Source organism: Babylonia areolata, chromosome 1 (assembly GCF_041734735.1).
Source record: "Babylonia areolata isolate BAREFJ2019XMU chromosome 1, ASM4173473v1, whole genome shotgun sequence".
Classification (NCBI taxonomy): Eukaryota; Metazoa; Mollusca; class Gastropoda; order Neogastropoda; family Buccinidae; genus Babylonia; species Babylonia areolata.
The window spans coordinates 52944204-52962437 of record NC_134876.1 but is presented as its reverse complement, the minus strand read 5'-3'; the positions used below and the strand labels follow the sequence as shown (position 1 = coordinate 52962437).

General features: G+C 44.0%; 1 protein-coding gene across 1 annotated transcript in view; it reads right to left on the bottom strand.

Annotated features, from left to right (window-relative positions):
* The window catches only part of LOC143292585 (uncharacterized), a 17832-nt gene extending 239 nt beyond the window's left edge, over positions 1-17593 (bottom strand). Inside the window, exons 1-6 of the mRNA XM_076603036.1 lie at positions 17486-17593; positions 8398-8822; positions 5312-5532; positions 3570-3733; positions 2219-2394; positions 1-613 (exon numbers count right to left, since the gene is read on the bottom strand). The exon at positions 1-613 is cut by the window's left edge and continues 239 nt beyond it. Of these exons, the coding sequence (XP_076459151.1) occupies positions 576-613; positions 2219-2394; positions 3570-3733; positions 5312-5532; positions 8398-8773 (975 nt within the window). The 5' untranslated portion in view covers positions 8774-8822; positions 17486-17593 and the 3' untranslated portion in view covers positions 1-575. The remainder of the gene's footprint in view (positions 614-2218; positions 2395-3569; positions 3734-5311; positions 5533-8397; positions 8823-17485) is intronic.
* Positions 17594-18234: the final 641 nt, after the last annotated feature.

The window sequence follows — 18234 nt, the reverse complement described above, 5'->3', positions numbered from 1 at the left end:
CATATGAACCACATTCACCGTCACACATTCTGATTTCAATTTCTGCTTGCACATGAATGCATCACAAACTCCAGCATATGAAATTCTCTTATTGAGATAATGAAGTTCTGAATTTGATTCTGTTGTTGCTTTTGCTGCAGATTGATGATTTTACCCTCTGAAGCAGAAGAACCTTTTTTTTAATTGTAAAAAAGAAAAAAAGAACCTTCGCATGGGTATTTCCAGTTGGGTACGATACCGTTTTCGTTATTTCAAAACGAAACGAAAGTGAAAAGCTGAATGATTTCTGATCATATGTAGCCACAACAGAGGTTTAACCAAACAACACAGCAATCATACGACAAAGCCACAACTCAGGAGACAGTGCCGAAAGAGTAGGGTGCCGCGCACCACCACCCTCCACACCCCCAGACCACTCATCCACCCCTGAAACAAGGGATTGATCCACATCGTTTTTTGTTCTCCTGGTGGGCACGGGGGCCATGATCTACGCATCTCGTCATTTGTCCTCACCAGAAGCGTCTCTGTGAAACACAGCATTCCAGAACCAGCAGCGTCCTGCAGGCGATGATGCATCAGTACTTGACAAACACGGCCAACAGGTTGGCAGCTTCTGTCAACACAGTCAGGCTTTGGTGTCAACACAGCCAACAGGTTGGCAGCTTCTGTCAACACAGTCCGGCTTTGGTGTCATCCTCTTCACTCTTCTGTCCAGTACACGTCAGTTCAGTTCGCTATCAGACCAGTTCACGTCAGTTCAAATCGGCTCTGTCCAGTTCACGTCACTTCAAATCGGCTCTGTCCAGTTCACGTCAGTTCAAATCGGCTCTGTCCAGTTCACGTCAGTTCAAATTAGTTCTGTCCAGTTCACGTCAGTTCAAATTAGTTCTGTCCAGTTCACGTCAGTTCAAATCGGCTCTGTGCAGTTCACGTCAGTTCAAATTAATTCCTACCAGTTCACGTCAGTTCAAATTAGTTCTGTCCAGTTCACGTCAGTTCAAATTAGTTCTGTCCAGTTCACGTCAGTTCATATTAGTTCTGTCTAGTTCACGTCAGTTCGAATTAGTTCTGTCCAGTTCACGTCAGTTCAAATTAGTTCTGTCCAGTTCACGTCAGTTCAAATTAGTTCTGATCAGTTCACGTCAGTTCAAATTAGTTCTGATCAGTTCACGTCAGTTCAAATTGGTTCTGTCCAGTTCACGTCAGTTCAAATTAGTTCTGTCCAATTCACGTCAGTTCAAATTAGTTCTGTCCAGTTCACGTCAGTTCAAATTGGTTCTGTCCAGTTCACGTCAGTTCAAATTAGTTCTGTCCAGTTCACGTCAGTTCAAATCGGATCTGTGCAGCTCACGTCAGTTCACATTAGTTCTGTCCAGTGTACGTCAGTTCAAATTAGTTCTGACCAGTTCACGTCAGTTCAAATTAGTTCTGTCCAGTGTACGTCAGTTCAAATTGGTTCTGTCCAGTTCACGTCAGTTCAAATTAATTCTGTCCAGTGTACGACAGTTCAAATTAGTTCTGTTCAGTTCACGTCAGTTCAAATTAGTTCTGTCGAGTTCACGTCAGTTCAAATTAGTTCTGTCGAGTTCACGTCAGTTCAAATTAGTTCTAACCAGTTCACGTCAGTTCAGTTCACTGTCAGCCCAGTTCATGTCAGTTCGAATCGGCAATGTCCAGTTCACGCCGGTACGTGCAGTCCATTTCACTGTTCAATCCATTTCACGTCAGTGCAGTCCACTGTACACTTCAGTTCAAGTCAGCTTTGATGAGTTCAGTCCAGTCCACTTCAACAAAATCCAGTCGACGTCAGCTCACTTCAGCTCAGTCCTGTCCGGTCCACGTTCATTTCAAATAAGATCAGTTCAGTTTACTTTGGTCTTAATTCTTTTCACACACACACACACACACACACACACACACACACACACACACACACACACACACACACACACACACACGCACACACACACACACACACACACACATCCCAGTTTTCACTCTACGTCAAACACACACACACACACACACACACACACACACACACACACACACACACACACACACACACACACACACACACACATATACAGACACACACACACACAACACAACACCACACACACACACAACACACACACACACACACACACACACACACACACACACACACACACACACACACTCACTCACTCACTCACTCACTGGTTTCCTCACTTACCCATGTCATCAAAACGGACATAACTGGATCCCGGGGCATACAGGATGACAGGCCTGGGGCTGTCTGTCTCCCAGTTACACCTGTACCCCTGGTCCTTGACCACCAGCCACCCGTTGTCGATGCCGCAGTACCCGATTCCACGCATGATCAGAAATCTCCAAAAGTGGACGGGGACTCTGGAATTTCCCCACAAACATGAAACATCATCAGAGTTGACAGGCGAAGAAAAGACGCGTTCCGTCACTTGACACATGTTTTACAGAAGTTTGTGTTGTCTATTTATGATTTTTTTTTCTCTCTTAAAAACAGGACGTTACGATTCCATACATTACAATATGTTTGTGGAAATAACATATTCTAAAACAAAGAGACATGAACACTTCGGCAAAATATCCAATGTTTTCTTCCCACTGTTTCCCTAAACGGGTGTCATGGTCCACAGCAAGATCGCAGTGAGGCAAGAGACTGAAATCCTGCCTGTTCTAGAAGTCGGTCGGACCGCATCCCCCAACCCCCCCCCCCCCCCCCCCCCCCCCCCCCCCCCCCCCGTCCCCCTCCCCCCCACCACCTCCCCACTCCTTTTTTTTTTTTGACAAGGGCTGGTTCTTTTTGACAAGGCCTGGTTCTCGTCATTGTTACAACCCATGATGCGATCACTCCATCATAAAACTGTTGTAGATCATTTACTCATACCTGCCCTATTGTGAGCCTCTCCCTCCCCCTCCTCTCCCCCACCCGTTTGATAATGGCTAGTTCTTTTGACACTGATTTGCTGAGACACAATCACTCGCACATGATCGTCCAGAATGGAGAAGGCTAGTGTACAATAAGTCAGCATCGCGGTGTCCCTGACGGTTTCCCACGGAACTAAGGGACCAAGGTAAGGCAACCATCTTTTGACAAGGGCTGGTACCTGTCATTGTTATTGTCATTGTCGTGAGTATACGCAAGCAGAAGATCAAATACGCACGTTAAAGATCCTGTAATCCATATCATCGTTCGGTGGGCTATGGAAACAAGAACATTCCCAGCATGTACACCCCCGAAAACGAAGTATGGCTGCTTACATGGTGGAGTAAAAACGGTCATGCACATGACAGCCCACTGTGTACATACGAGTGAACGTGGGAGTTGCAACCTACAAACGAAGTCGTCGTCCATATCCAGAGCTATGAGCTATGAAAAACAAGAACATACCCAACAAGTACAACCCCGAAAACGGAGTATGGCTGCCTTCACGGCGGGGTAAAAAACAGTCATACACGTAAAAGCCCACTCGTGTACATACGAGTGAACGTGGGAGCTGCAGCCCACGAACGAAGAAGAGGAAGAAAAAGAAGGAGAAGAATACCCCCTGATGCGAAACGCAAAGACTGAGACGTTGCCAGAAGCCAGGTCAGTCCATGAGGAGGAGATGACCCTGTTCTTGTCCATCCAGGACGTTGCCGTGCTGCCGGTGGCGTTGATCACCACATGGGCCGCCTCCGTGCCATTGACGTAGACGCTCAGCCGTACCTGTTACCACACATTACCACCGAAAACGGAGTCATCGGCCATATCCAGAGCTATGAGCTATGAAAAACAAGAACATACCCAACAAGTACAACCCCGAAAACGGAGTATGGATGCCTACATGGCGGGGTAAAAACGGTCATACACATAAAAGCCCACTTGTGTACATCGAGTGAACGTGGAAGTTGTAGCCCACGAATGAAGAAGAAGTAACCACACAACGTGACTCAGCCGTACTTGTAATAACAAAGCGTGACTCAGCCGTACCTGCAATAACATGACGTGACTCAGCCGTACCTGCAATAACATGACGTGACTCAGCCGTACTTGTAATAACAAAGCGTGACTCAGCCGTACCTGCAATAACATGACGTGACTCAGCCGTACCTGTAACCATACAACGTGACTCAGTCGTACCTGTAACCACACAACGTGACTCAGCCATAACGTGACTCATCCGTACCTGTAACCATACAACGTGACTCAGTCGTACCTGTAACCACACAACGTGACTCAGCCATAACGTGACTCATCCGTACCTGTAACCACACAACGTGACTCAGCCATAACGTGACTCATCCGTACCTGTAACCACACAACGTGACTCATCCGTACCTGTAACCACACAACGTGACTCAGCCATAACGTGACTCATCCGTACCTGTAACCACACAACGTGACTCATCCGTACCTGTAACCACACAACGTGACTCAGCCATTACGTGACTCATCCGTACCTGTAACCACACAACGTGACTCAGCCATTACGTGACTCATCCGTACCTGTAACCACACAACGTGACTCAGCCGTACCTGTAACCACACAACGTGACTCAGCCGTACCTGTAACCACACAACGTGACTCAGCCGTACCTGTAACCACACAACGTGGGCACAGCTTTCGCTCTGTCCGCTGGGGAACGTGTTTGGTCCGAAGCATCAGGGAATCGGTTTCGATATTGCAGGTTTGTCATGCAAACGTACCGCATCTTCGTTGTTGCTATTGTTGTTATTGTTGTTGTTGGTGGTGGTGGTGGTGATGCTAGTGTTGGTGCTGCTGTTGTTGTTGTTGGTGGTGGTATTGATGGTAGTGTTGCTGTTGTTATTGTTGTTGTTGTTGGTGGTGGTGGTAGTGATGGTAGTGTTGCTGTTATTGTTGTTAGTGGTGGTGGTGGTGGTGGTGGTGTTGTTGTTGCTGCTGTTGTTGTTATTGTTGTTGGTGGTGGTGGTGATTGTGATGGAGGTGTTATAGCTGTTGTTGTTAAAAATTGATATACACCTTCAGGTTTGTCAAGCATAGCACATGTTTTTTTTAGAATAAAGTATGCCTTTGTTTACTTGTTGTTGTTTTGTTTTTTTTTACTTAATTCGTTTGTTTGGTTATTATTATTATCAGTAGTAGTAGTAGTAGTAGTATCATTTTTATCATTATCATCATCATTATTATTATTATCAATATCATTATCATCATCATCATATTATTATTATTGTTACTATTATCATCATCATCATCATTATCATCACCATAATCACCATTATCATTATTAGCTTCACGAAGCTAAAGTCTTCAAGCTGACTGACCTGCTTGACGTTGGCGGCCGTCCACCGATCAATCACCTGGCTTCTGGATGGCACTGGGCACGACTGCTCCTGCAGTGACCAGCACCCGGACAGCACGTCTGCCAGGCTGTGCTGGTCATCGTTGGAGGTGGCCGAGTTGTACCACTGCGGGTAGAATGGAACGCCCCCTCCTGCCTCCCCTCTGAAGATGAGGTTCCAGCCATCCTGGAACTGCCGGAAGTCTGGGAAGAGTGTTTCACTTTTCGTTTCAGTTTCAGGTAGGTGTCAAAGCGTGCGGACTGATACATATACACCGTGTCATTGTTACTGCTATGCTCCAACTAACCCCCCCAGTTCCCAGTTCAGGCTCAACTAGTCAGATACAGAGCCGTATTGTAAATCTAAGTTGTGATCTGTGTATTTGTCTATTCCTGTTGCATTGTACCAGACTGATGATTACATTTGGCCTTTTATTTCATTTTATTTTTCCCCTATTTGTATTATCCCCCCCCCCCCCCGCACCCCCTCTTTTGTTTCTTCTTTTTAAATTATCTTCACTCTTCCCCTGTGGCCGTCATCCTGTTATTGTCATGTTTCCTTGTTTCTCTATGACTCAAAAGAGTTAATGGGACTAAACAAACTCTGAAACTCTGTTATTTGTTTTGAAAATAAAAAGAAGGAAAATAAGCCTGATATTCACATAAATCCAACTCGCTTGTCAGACCTTGAGAGTCTGCCCTAGGTTTGTGAAAACATCTACATAGAACAAAATGTATGTATGTATGCATGATAGTCAGTCGTGTTCGACTATGACCATTAGAACGGCAGAGGAGGTAACTGCTGTCCCGACTATCTGGACAAAAATTTGATTATAGTGGAGAGTGTCTTGCCCATGTTATATCCCCACTCTCTCGACCAAGAGGGTTTTAGGACAGTCGGCGTTGGGATGGTTCCCAAAGGCCAACTAGCCCCCAAGGCTGCAGCACTAAGAGACAGTGCAATTTTGCCTCCTAGTTTGAGAGTCATAGTCCTTCACAAAAGACTAAAGCTGTAAATGATTTCCCATTGCAATGGAGAAACCATTGATAATACAGCTCTCACTCTGCTGTTGACAAAATAAACAAATAGGCAAACACACCAGGATATGATAGGCAAACACACCAGGATATGATAGGCAAACACACCAGGATATGATTCGCAGCAGACTGTTCAGGAAAAAAAAACACCCACACCTCCATTTCTTTTCTTTTTTTAATAATTATTTTATGTGTTGCCCAAGGGCCTGATCAGCACTTTGGGTATAAGCCATGGTCAGGTATTCTTCTTTTTCTTAAGCAGGTGTTGTGTAGCGTTTAATGGATCAGTACGCAGGCTCTGGCGCCTCGTAACTGTAAGGGAAGCTGAAAGTGTAGAAGCTGGCCCGATCTTCGGCACCACAATATCAACATTATCCCACGCCGAAGATGAAAGTTTAGAAGCTGGCCCGATCTTCGGCACCATTTTATTAACATTCTCCTACATATCCACACTGGGGATAGTACTCTCATGGCGTCGGCAATCTGCAGAGTGGAGGGCGGGGGGTGGGGGGAGATAAAAATCCCCGTCCATACGGTAATCAAACCCAGCTCACTCGCTTCTTGAGATGGTCGCTTCATCCACAGAGCGATCAGTTTTCAGTTCCAGTTTCAAGGAGGCGTCAAAGCGTGAGTGTGGACTGATCACCTCACCAGTGTGGATACGCTACACCACATCAGTTTTAATGAAAAAAATTACTGATACCTGACCTTCGCATACACTCTACGCACTGGTCAAGGTCTTGAGAGCCTACCATAGGTATTGGTTAAACAGCAACCTGAAATGAAATAAGATGAACTGTTGACAATTGCATCGTTCTAACAAACAGCAACGTATGGTCTCACGGCGACCTAACGTTGATGTCCCCTTGTGCGCTGCAAGCGCTGAGGCTGCAACAGGACAACACTGCACCTTGCTTGTGGATGGAGAAGCCAGAATAAGTGTTCAGTTCAATTCAGTTGCTCAAGGAGGCGTCACAGCGTTCGGACAAGTCCATATACGCTACCCTACATCTGCTAAGAAGATGCATGACCAGCAGCGTGACCCAACGCCCTTAGTCAGGCCTTGAGGGTAAAAAAGATACATCTATCTATAGATAAGTCATAAATCAGTGAATTAGAATGGATTAGTATATAAATATGAAACGAAATAAATCAAAACAAGTAAGCAAATAGATAAAGAAAAAAAAATGTTTAAAAAAAAAGTATTGTGAGGGCAATGCCACTGAAATGCCACAGAAGATGAAACAGCTATCTAGCTGTCTGTCTCAGTGACTGACAGAAAGACAGACTAAATACCCAACTAACAAAGTAACTTGGTCATTTGCATGAAACGATAAACCAAGGTCCGGTGCGCAGCATCTATTTAGCGAACGTAAAATAATCCACGGCAACAAAAGGGTTGCCCCAGGCAAAATTCTTAAGAAAAATCCACTCTTACAAGCTTGATTGAATACGTGACATAGGAAAAAAATGAATGATGAGAGCCCAAAGGCAGCTTTCAGTCGTCTCTACCCAGGTAGGCACCCTTTGTGCATTTTTTAATGACTCCGTTTTTGTAAAACGCTTAAAGTTTAGTCTCTGACCAAAGAGAAGTACAGGCGCTATATAAGTTTTAACGATATTAATGACTAATCAAAACAATGTCTTACGGGCAAACAGCCTAATATACTAACAAACTAAATAACAGACACACAGGGCTATCTAACTAACTTGCAGACATACAGAAAGACAAAGAAACTATATAACTGGCCAAGAAACGAACGAACTAAATAATCAAATAACAGACCGGACTGATGGACAGACAGACAATCAACTTACTGACTAAAACTCCAGCAACACAAACACCACCTAGGCTGACTGACTGGCTGACTGACTGGCTGAATGACTAAAAATCCAGCAACACAAACACCACCTAGGCTGACTGGCTGACCGACTGACTAAAACTCCAGCAACAACAAACACTAGCTAGGCTGACTGACTGACTAACTGACAAAACCTCCAGCACCAGCAGCAACACGAACACCACCTCACCAGGCTGAGGTTCCTTCACGAAGTAGCTGGAGCCACGCTCAGGCACCTCCCGCGGAGCTGCAGGCTGGAAGGACAGGTGGCGGTGCCCCAGACAGCAGCTGCCTCCTTCTCCTGGTCCTCCCCCACCTCCTCCTCCTCCTCCTCCTCCTCCTGCCCGCCAGGTGCCCAGGGCACAGTGCTGATGGAGCTCACACAGTCTGGCACACTGCTGCACGGAGGCCACCCATTCCCGCTGCAGAACGCCGCACGTCATGGGCACGTGCCAACCGTCTCGAACCTTGAACAGGATCCCGGCTGCACACAGGGTCAGCAGGCATGCCCACAGTAGGAGCGGCAGGGCTGCTTTGGTCAGCACAGCAGCGGCCATTTCATTCATCAAGGAGCAATGAGGGTGAGTCCGTACCACGTACCTCTCTCTACCTGACCTGCACGGTTCAGAAACGAAGGACTAAAAGGTTTGGTGAGTGATTGAGTGAGTGGTGGTGTGGGTGTGGGGGTAGGATGTGTGGGTGTGGGTGGGTCATCTGTGAAGGGAAAGAGCACACACACACACACACACACACACACACACACACACACACACACACACACACACACACACACACACACACACACACTCAAACAAGCACCGAAGTGTTCGCAAACACCAGTGACAATGACAAATATTTCGTTGACAAATTTTTTATTCCGGGTAGAATGGATAAGCTGAAAGCTTTTTTTTTTTTTACACCATGCCCCACTCCCCAGCCCCAGTCCCCCACTTCACACATGACAAATATAGATATTGATCATTAACAAAATTACCACAAATGAATAACCAAAAGGTAGATAAATGAATCAGCGTATAAATGTAATGCAATTACTAATAAATTAAAAAAATCAACAACAAAAAAACAAGTCCCACATGAAAACCTTCACACACAGACGCACACACACACACACACACACACACACACACACACACACACACACACACACACACACACACACACACATATATATATATAGAGAGAGAGAGAGAGAGAGAGGGGGGCAGACAGACAGGCAGAGAGAGACAGAGACAGAAACAGACAGACAGAGAGAAAGGGAGAGACAGCGACACAGAGAGAGATAGACAGACAGACAGAGACAGCGACAGAGAGACAGATAAAGGGAGAGACAGTGACAGAGAGAGAGGGGGGGGGAGACAGACACAGGCAGAGAGAGAACTCAGAACTCAGAACTTTCAATGTAAGGTACACATGCACAGACAAAAGGAGACAAAAATACTTAGATTTCTGCGCGCTCGCCAGTTGCTGTCAGCCTGACATTTCAACACATTTTAGTCAGACACAGCCAGTTGCTGTCAGCCTGACACATCAACACATTTCAGTCAGACACAGCCAGTTGCTGTCAGCCAGTTGCTGTCAGCCTGACGTTTCAACACATTTCAGTCAGACACAGCCAGTTGCTGTCAGCCTGACATTTCAACACATTTTAGTCAGACACAGCCAGTTGCTGTCAGCCTGACACATCAACACATTTCAGTCAGACACAGCCGGTTGCTGTCTCCAGACGGAAGAAACAAATAGCACGCAACAAGTATCATTGAAGAGTTTTCCCCCTTGGACGTCTCACCTGTGTGCTCGCGACAAATCAAAACACTGAATGGAGACGGCTGGTTGCCAGTGTGGGCACTTACCGCCGGCATACATGGCGAGAAAGCGAAAAATGACGTGCGCATAATTCTCGGCCAGCTGCTGATAGCAACTGGCTGGGCTCAATGTGAACGTAGACCGACTCACACAGTGTTGGCAGGCAAGCAAACAAAGATTATTGCGACTTAGTAAAAACTCTAATCTTTGGCTTTGTTTGTCTTAACTGATTATAAATATTGCATTGGATATTTTTGGTACGCTTTTTCCAATAGCATACAATCGTAGATCAATTATCATGAAAGAAGAGTAAGAAGAAAAAGAAGAAGAATGCAACGGACAGTTCACTGAGAGATAACGTTTAGTAATACTTGGCTTGAGTCAGTCTTCACGTCCGCATTAGGAATACGGCACTGATTCCTGTGTTCAAACTCAAATTTATTGCCATTAACCCCTTCACTCCCGCTGCCGTTTCTGCACGTCAGGGAAAGGATCTGACATCTGAGATCAGACTGAGTTTACAAGTCAGGGTGTCAGTCACTATTCGGTAATTGGTTTTCCTCTTCTAGGGGTTGCACTGCGTTTGTTCAACAAAATCAATTACGCCACTTTATTAAGGTACACAAATTGTAACTTCACCTAAAAAAAATTGCAAACACTGATGCGACGCATCAGTTCCATTCGGAAATATCTGTCCACTGACGCATCCTCTGGACTTGCCGTTTTTCTCGTTCTCTCTCGCCTTGACTACTGTAACTCTGTTGTCTGGTTTGCCTGATTCATCCATTCAGTTCCTTCAGTGCATATAAAACTCTGCTGCCCGACTCGTCCTCAGAAAGAAAAGATCTGAGCACATCACTCCCCTTTTGCAACATCTCCATTGGCTCCCTGTCTCACACAGTATAAAGTACAAGATCAGTACTCTATGTTATAAATGTATTCACAAATCTGCCCCTTCCTATCTATGTGGCTGCCTTCACCCCACTTCTCGCTCTCTACGATCGGCTTCGGATCCACTATGTTTACGCATACCCAGATTCAAACACTCCACTGTTGGACGCCGTTCTTTCTCTGTCTCCGGACCTTGCATTTGGAATGAACTTCCTCTTTCACTTCGTCAGGTTTCCGCACTCAGCTCTTTCAAGTCTGGCCTTAACCCTTTCACCGCCAAGCTCGCATTTATGCACAGGCGTGGTAGAGGACCCATGTCATTAAAAGGTGACAATCTATTGGTCTGTTATCCATGAACCTTCTGCTCTTAATGTTCGGTGGTAGGATAGGCCATATTTTCTATACATCGCAGGGGGGATCCCCAGCTATTCTTAGCCACTGTCTTTTCTGTGTTTATACCACAAAGGAATTTTGTACTCTGAATTGACTGGCGGTGAAAGGGTTAAAATCCACCTCTTCACAAGACAGCCTCCCTCCCCTGCCTCTTCCTTGTCTTCAGTTTCTTCTTCAGTTTTAGAGTTATGCATGCGATTGAATGACTAGTGTGAAAGCGCTTTGATTTGTCTCTGCACAAGATTCAGCGCTATATAAATACTATTATTATTATTATTATTATTATTATTATTATTATTATTATTATTATTATTATCTCATTTGACCAAGGTTCAGCAGTTTATGGATTATGAGGGTTCAAGGAAGACATGGTTTGAGGGTGTGAAGAAGACCTTGAAAGCACACCACCTCTCCTAGCCTTTTGGCTCGCTGCTGATCTTTCTTCCTGTGACGCCCTGGACGGTACGAGGGAATGAATCAGAATCAGAATAACTTTATTATCTCGTTGAAAAATTAAGTGTGGCGAAGTCTGTGATACATACAAATCATAAGCAAAACGGTATAATTTAGCAATACAACATATACATAAAAAAAATATCACTCAACTCAGTCATAGCAAAGCAAGTCCGATAACTTGCCATTATTTAAAACACTCACATATCCGTGCGCACGCACACACCCGCCCGTATGCAAGCAACCATGCACACTAGCATATTCACATGCACAAAGTATCAATGATTATAACGGTGAAATCAATATAAATTGATACTAATCTGTAAAACGTACAACCAAATTTAAAACAAACAAGGCATAAAAGCATCAATTACATCATCACTAAGATCAGCATCTTTATAAGGGAATTAGACAACTCAGCTCAAAATCAAATTCAGAAAATTAAAAGAAGTAAGAAGTAAATAAAGTAAGCGGGAAGCACGATTATCGTTAATGGGAGGGGGGGATGTCATGTGTCGAGCCCTTTGGAGACTCGACTTTGCCTCCGTTGAAGGGAAGGGGGACGAGGAGCTATCTGTTGTTTGGATTGAAATGTGTGTCGCAACACGGCTCGCTGGTGACCTTTCTTCCTGTGGCGCCCTGGACGGTGCGTGCTGGTGGGTGAAGTGAGAAGTAAATAAGTAAAGCGGCGAGCACGATAACCGTAATAGGAGGGGGCATGTCATGTGTCGAGCCCTTCAGAGACTCTTCTTCTTCTTCTTCTGCGTTCACTCGTATGCACACGAGTGGGCTTTTTCGTGTATGACCGTTTTTATCCCGCCATGTAGGCAGCCATACTCCGTTTTCGGGGGTGTGCATGCTGGGTATGTTCTTGTTTCCATAACCCACCGAACGCTGACATGGATTACAGGATCTTTAACGTGCGTATTTGATCTTCTGCTTGCATATACACACGAAGGAGGTTCAGGCACTGGCAGGTCTGCACATATGTTGACCTGGGAGATCGTAAAATTCTCCACCCTTTACCCACCAGGCCCCGTCACCGTGATTCGAACCCGGGACCCTCAGATTGACAGTCCAACGCTTTAACCACTCGGCTGTTGCGCCCGTCCCCCTTCAGAGACTCGACTTTCGTTGCCTTCTTTGAAGGGAAGGGGGGCGAGGCGCTGTCTGATGTTTGGACTGAATTTATGCGTCACAAGATTCACCACGTGAATTTGGGGTGGATTTCCCCGTGAGAAACCGCGTCAACACAGTGCAGTGCAACCTCTTTTTTTCTTTCTGTTTTTTCATCTCTGCCAGTTGTTGTGTGTCTTCTTTCTAAACTGGGCTTTCGATTCGGTGTTGCCAGGGCCGGACAGCTGTCTTGTCGCTGCAGGTTCTTTTACGTGCGCTGCGTGCTTGTTGCATACGATTTGTCTCATCCGTGCGACTTGCATCCAGTCCACCATAAAAGAGCTATTGACGGTTTTGAATGTTATTAAAAAAATAATAAAATCTCTTTCCTTACGACAATCCAACTGGACTCTCGCTTTCTCATTAGATGCTCTATTCTCCAGGTCATCACTACAATGACTTAAGTTTAGCGCACGTAAAAAAGAAAAAAATCCACGTTGGAAAAAAAAGTATTCACTTGCAGGTAGAAAAAAAAATGGGTGGCGCTGTACTCTGGCGCTGCGCTCTCCCTGGACAGAGGAACCCGAATTTCACATAGAGAAATCTGTTGTGACAAAAAGAGTAACACAACACAACACAACACAACTAACACAACTCAGCACAACAGAACATAACACAACACAATACAGCACAATACAAGACAGGACAACTTTGGGTGACTTAGCCAAGGCTTTAAAGTCAGTCTAGTCCTGTTGATAGCACTTGAATTGCTCTCGGGAATAACAGAAGAAAAAAAAAGCTCACAAGGAAGAAAAAATGTTCCAAAACGTCAGCCCGTAATAATGAAGCGTGTATCTTTTGCGGTCTCATTGGAATAAGCTTCCAATTATCTACTTACAACCACTACAACCACCACCATCACCATCAGCACCACTACTAAATTCTGCAACTGCTGCAGCTGCCACTACTACTACTACTACTGCTGCTGCTACTACTACTACTACTACTACTACTACTACCACAACTACCGCATCAGCCCGGTCAACACTAAGCTTCCCTTTCTTTTTCTTCTCTTTACTTTTGGACCTCATTCTTGCCATTCTATTCACTTTCTTCTCTTCACTTTCCTTCTGTTTTCTCTCTCGTTTTCTTAAAAATACATATAGATTATATGTGAATTAACAAGAAGGTGTAATTTTATCATACTAATGACAGTGATTTTTTATATATTTTTTTAAAAGTTTGTTGTGAATGGGTACGCGACTTCGGCTGGTGAAATTTAAAGCAACGGAAGGAGAGAATTGGGCCCCGACTTCCTTCGCTGAGCCCTTGACACGATGAACATGAATGTATTCACTGGCTCCTACGGCCGTAATGAATTCCTTACGGTCAAAGCTTCCCATCACTACCTGTCCACTACAGCAACAAAAAGCTAGTTTGCAATTCCGTTCCATTTTGGTATTGATCGTTGCAACTTATTTTCTTGCCGGCATTCTAAACACATCTCACTCGATAATCCCCAAAGAATTCAGAACAAAGCCGCCGTGTCTTAACACGAGTTTCCTCTTTTTTCACCCTCTTCGAGTGCTGCCTGATTCAGAACGAAGTGAATACAAGCTGTGAACTTTCACGTTCTCTGCTGTTGTTGGGGCCTACTGGCCCTCACTGTTGATCGGACCTCCTTCAGAACACACTCCGGCGCGTCAACTTCGTTGTATTGCTGACACTTTACTGGTTAACCCCTTGACCACCGAACCTTGGTGAAAAGAAGAATAAGTCCAAACACGGTGTTGAAGGACTCAGTAAGGTGACAGTTCTTCACTGTCGAGCGTACTCGTGGCAGATGTCAAAGGGTTAAAAGCCCGTCAGTGAAGACAAACACATGTCCGGATACCCCCCCCCCCCCCCACCCCCTTTTTTTTTTCCCTCACATGGGATAAACTGCCTGAAGCTCTACGACACTGACTCAGTCAACTCCTGGCGACCCGATTCGAACTGAAAATAAATCTTTTCCATCACCTCTAACTGCCCAATCCGAGCACAAAGCGTTCTATGACGTGCGTTCACTGTGAAATGTGTGTATGTAACGAGGGGAGAGGTATGGGTAACGTTTGTTCGCCATATATATATATATATATATATATATATATATATATATATATGTATATATATATATATATATATTGTGTTTATATTATATCATTTTATCTAAGTGATAAATGGTGTATTTATTATTTTCTTAAAATTCTCAATATGTTATAAACGAAAACAAACATACAAGATTTTTAAACTTGGATCAAAGTACATGCATGACACAATTGGAAATTTAAAATATATTCATTTATAGCAACACTTTGGTTTTTGATATGATAATATTTTCACTTATTCTCTGAAAGTTTTTAAATGCCATTTTCTGGAAAAAAGACGACACAAGACAAGTTAAACGAATGTAAGTATAGCTCAACTTTATATTTTGCCTATATCGTTTTATACAGAGATTTTGATGATTTGACACTTAAAACAAAAAACAAAAAAACAAAAAAATGATCGGATCAATGAATTCTTCCGTTTTTGCAAATTAATCATTTCCGGACAGAGCTAATTACATATCAAACTTTATTCTTGAGCAATGTTCGTCTTTTATATTAAAACTCTCTAATTCCATTGGGAAATATTGAGAGGACGTACAATGCCACCATATATAATGATGTATTGATTTTTTCTCTCTTTCATGGAATGCAGACATTATCTTTCTTTCTAAAATCCATCTTCATTAGAAAAATGCTTGTCATTAAAACAACATGATGAAATTGTATCTCTTATACTTCTGCTTGAATGTCTGGGTGATGATTTGCTGTTTATAAACCCATAATAACGATTGTCAATAACTTTATTTCGAATTTCTAGTGGTGTCTTTCCAAGCTTCCACAAATCAACCACTGTCCGCCTTTCGCTAAAGAATCCCCCCCCCCATCCCCCACATCCCCCCCCCCCCCCCCCCCCCCAATAGATCCTAACTGTCTTGAGAACCGCAGGCTCATTTCTAAGTTGTCTTTCCTGTTCAAACAGGAAGAGTCTTTTGGCACAGCTTCTTCGACATCTAAAACCCCCTGACTTTCTTGATCCGCATCAGTCTGCTTAGAGAAGATCACAGCACAAATGCACTCATGGAAATTCCTAACGATTTTCTAAAAATCCGTTGATTAAATCCTTGCGCTGGCTGCCCGTTCAGTCCACGGTTTTGTGCAAACACTTCAGCGTCTCGAGAATCTGTCTCTGGCACTGGCCATGAATAACTTTTTGGCATTCTTCGTCCCTGCTCCCCATCTCGAAATCTTCGTTTTTTTTCCCCTTGATAGTTATATTCTTTGTATTTCCTCTTTCAGAATATAATTCTCCGGTCAGCGTACTCTTTCCTTTCAGAGTCCGTCTGTCTGGAATGTCATTTCATTTACCATCAGACACTCCACTTCTACTCTGTAGCCTCTTGGCGAACAATAAAAGTAAAGAAACAAGTAAAGCACAATAATGAAATAGACTATTCACGACATCAAAATATACGAAATAATATAATCATGTACAGAACATAATTATGTGCATTTGTATTCAATATGATAGAGACTAGAATAATAATATAGAAAGATGAGAAGACATAGGAGGAGAAACAAAGCAAGAATGAGAGAGAGGAAAGAAGAAAAGGCTGATGAAGAATAAGAGAGACAGGCAGATTGACAGACAGGTACAGAAACAGAGGGAGAGAGGAATGAACACATTATTGAGAATCTGTTATTGTTTTTTTTTTCTTCCCAGTTTTATTTACCTGTGTGTCAGCTGAATCGGTAGCATAAGCAACATTGATTTGAAGACGTGCACTTTGTGTATGAAGAGAATTACCACTCTTTGTCATCTGTTAATCTTTCACTCTCCCAGCCTCATTGTTCTTTCATTTCAAATCAAGAAACATGTTTGTGGATAGTATTGAGAGATGTAGCCTAACTGCAGCATTTTCATTATATGTGCACAACAAATGCTTTCGAAAGACCGAAGAGCTTTTCAAAGGGTTAATTTTAAGACCGGATACTATTTCACTCCACAAGCACCAAATACTACACATAAGATCTATCTTTGGAATCAGCACCTTAATCATATTGACTGTGGCGATGAATGTCAATAACATATCTGTTTCTCAGAAAAGGGGTAGGGACTGCAAACCAGAGAGAGCCTTGTAAATTTTGAATTTTAATTTCAGTAGAAGAATATCCAGAGCTCTGTAATCATGTATTACTGGTAGTGATGGTTTGAAAAGAAGAACTTTTATCACACGATTAGGTAGACTCGGCAGTAGTTTCAGAATTTTCTCACTTGCTGAATCCCATACTGTTAAAGCGCAGTTAATTTGGGATTCAATATAGGTACTAGAATATCGAATACTTTTCGACAATGAAATTTTTTTTAATGTTTTTGTTTGGATCGTTGTACATTTTTGTATACCATCTTGCACGTCAACGAAACATGATGTGACTATGACTAGTAATTGACAGCTGTCACAGAGATCGAGACAAAGGCACACAGCAGTTAGGCCAACATTCAAACAGTTTTACCTGATATTTCTGAACGGTCAGCACCAAAGAGCAGCGACTGTTCCTGGTAACCTTCAGACAAAACAATAACACACGCAGGTAACTAACTACCGTCGACTGACATTCCAACGTGCCTGTCTCCTCAGATCCCTCCCATATTTATGACGACTCCTCCCTGTTTCAAGATCCACCTCTCACCCACCCCCAACCCCTCACAATCCCATATGTGCTCTCTATACCCCTCCTCCTTTCCACCCTTTTCCATCAACCACTTGTTGTGTTTTCTTTTCCATCTCACAACCCCTCTACCACCTACCCTCTCCCCGCCTCATCCGCCATCTCCATTCCCCGTCGTTCCCACCCTTGCAGCCATGACAGCTTTGACGTCAACATGTGAATGTCGGGTTGTTTGTGCACGTGCTCAGGTCGTTCGGCATTCTCCATCAACTGAGTTTGGCTCCACTGTGTGCAACAATGAATGCACTCGCAGTCCACAGCTTTCCGTGCTGGGTCAGTTTAGTGCTCTGGGCATATGAAGCTGCTGCCTAGATTGGAAATCAGTCTGTTCGGTTCAGAAAATTCTTTGCATCAATGCGTGGGTTTGCACAACATTGTTCCCTGCGTGTGGCTCAGATTTATGAGTTACAGACGAATTCACACACACATACGCGCGCGGACGCGTATCTCTCTCTCTCTCTCTCTCTCTCTCTCTCTCTCTCCACACACACACACACAGAGATGGATAGATAGATAGATAGATGGGTGGGTGG